The sequence below is a fragment of the Dama dama genome, chromosome 30 (assembly GCF_033118175.1).
Source record: "Dama dama isolate Ldn47 chromosome 30, ASM3311817v1, whole genome shotgun sequence".
Taxonomy (NCBI): Eukaryota; Metazoa; Chordata; class Mammalia; order Artiodactyla; family Cervidae; genus Dama; species Dama dama.
Window position 1 is genome coordinate 30,405,264 of NC_083710.1, and position 2,412 is coordinate 30,407,675.

At 46.4% G+C, this 2,412-nt stretch overlaps 1 protein-coding gene across 1 annotated transcript; it reads right to left on the minus strand.

Annotated features, from left to right (window-relative positions):
- Positions 1-270: 270 nt before the first annotated feature.
- On the minus strand, positions 271-1,169 carry LOC133049327 (biliverdin reductase A-like). The gene has a single exon (XM_061133320.1). It carries the CDS (start codon positions 1,060-1,062, stop codon positions 271-273), a length of 792 nt encoding a protein of 263 aa, XP_060989303.1. The 5' UTR covers positions 1,063-1,169.
- Positions 1,170-2,412: the final 1,243 nt, after the last annotated feature.

Genomic DNA, 2,412 nt, shown 5'->3' on the forward strand with positions numbered 1-2,412 from the left:
AAAAATTCCATGGACAGAGAAGCCTGGTGAGTTACAATCCGTGGGGTCACAAAGAGTCGGACAGGACTGAGCATAGACGCACACAAGAATATACAATCCACACCAATGAAGCACTTTGAAGTTCACAACAGTTTTTTTTTAGGTAATGAAGGGGTCCTAAGACCAGAAAGTTTAAGAGCCACTCTCCTGGTCTATCTCATGCTTTGTTGTCATATTTATTTGTGCATTTGGTTCACTTGCCTACACATTTGTCTACCAGATTGTATTCTGTTAGATTATTATTATTTTTTTTTTTTTCTGATCTTTCAGGAAAATATTCTTATTGATGCCTACGTTGGGCATATTCTCCAGGGACCCAGACCTGAAATGGAAGCTTAAACGTCTGTTTCGCTTTAGGCCGGGTGCTTTCTCTTCAATCCAGGTCAGCGGGCTTTTGTTCTCTGTCTCCAAGCACACTGTCATCTTCATATATTGGTCTTCCTTTCGCTCTTCCAAAGTGGCAGACACAAGAGAAAGCTCCCCGAAGAGGGAGACCAGCCAGGTCAGGCGAGAGATGCCGCTGAATGCAGGGAAGCCAAACCGCTCTTCTTCCAATGGGGCAGCTGTGAAGAGGAGAGACCCTTTCAGCAGGTCCTTCCCCACCACTTCTTTCTTCAAGAATGCAAACTCCTCCATCAAGAGTTCAACATGCTCCTCATGCAAGACTTTCCCTTTCTGCTCGGCCAACTCCCATAGGTCCTTAGCTGCCACCCAAGACAGTGTCATGGGGTATTCCACAAGGACATGCTTTCCAGCATTCAGGAATTGCCTGATGTAGTCCTTGTGGCTGGAGCTCTCACTGCAGATAAAAGCAACCTCGACCTTTTGACTGGAAAGAGCATCTTCCAGAGAAATTTGCGGCACCTCATCAATGGTCCCCAGCTCTCGTCTGGACACGAAGCCAATCAGGTTCAGGAACGCTGAGGAAGCATGTGGATTCCGAAGGTCCCGGATCCGAACGGAGCCGGCTCTGCCGACGCCGACCACCACCACCCCAAACTTCCTCTCGGGCTCTGTGTTCATCTTGGTCTCTTTCTGTAGAAGCTGCCGCTGGGCACAAAGCTGAAGCTCTCGGAGCCACCTCCCAGCTCCGTGCCACCACCCGGCCTACGAACCCCAGGAGCACGGCTGGGATTCTGTATTCTGTTAGATTATTAATATAACCATTTCTTCAACTTAACAAGACCATTTGGATCTGGATCTTTATGAGTTAAGAAGTTTCACCGTTTCTCTTTCCCTCATTTTTGATCCCTCTACAAATGGAAAAAAAAAAAAAAAGGCTGCTGTCTATTTTATCAGATAGCATCTCGATGAAAATATTTTCTTACCCTTGGCACAGATTGATTGTGGCTGGGAACCTGCTGATAATTGTTCTTTGTTGTGGTTCACCAAATGATGATGCATCCATCCCATGCGTACATGGTCTGAACCACATTTTCCCTCTTTATTACTGATTTGCTCTTTCGGGACAAAAACCAAAGCCATAGCAAAGTCACATGGCTACACTAGACCGCAGTCTTTTACTCTCCCAGGTTTCTCGTTCTAGTCTACAAGGTTACTGGAAAGACTCAAACTCAACTGCTTTGTCTTCTGTGGTGGGGAGCCCCTGGAGCGTGTGCCCAGTTCTTTCAGCCTTTCACCTGTTGCTTTCTGCTGGAGCCTCTGTAGTCTCCTCTGGGCATGTACAGTTAGGGGTCAGTCAGTCCTTTATATGTGGATTTTGAGTATCTTTGTAGCTACCACCACTCCAGAATTTTTCCCCTTAATTTCCCGCGACTTTTGTAGCCTCAAATACTATCATTATTGGGCTTCTCTGATAGCTCAGCTGGTAAAGAATCTGCCTGCAATGAGGGAGACCTGGGTTTGATCCCTGGGTTAGGAAGATCCCCTGGAGACGGGACAGGCTACCCACTCCAGTATTCTTGGGCTTCCCTGGTGGCTCAGCTGGGAGAGAGTCCACCTGCAATGTGGGAGACCTGGATTCAATCCTGGGGTTGGAAGATCCCCTGGAGAAGGGAAAGGCTACCTGCTCCAGTATTCTGGCCTGGAGAATTCCATGGACTGTATAGTCCATGGGGTCACAAAGAGTCAGACATGACTGAGCAACTTTCACTCACTCATTATCAGAACACTTTATACCATAAGAATGTTGCTTTCTTCTTGAGTTGTAACCATCCTGTGCTTCACAGAAAAGGGGGTTGTCCCCAGGAGAGGTTATACAAATGTGAATCTCACCCAGTGAGTCCCTTCCTTCACAGTTCCCTGCTCCTTGACCCTAGTTTTTGTTTGGCTTTAGAGACTTTCAGTACTTTGAAATAGTTGGATTTTTTTTTGTTTTGTTAATAGAATTTATAATAATTACCTGTGTGAAAG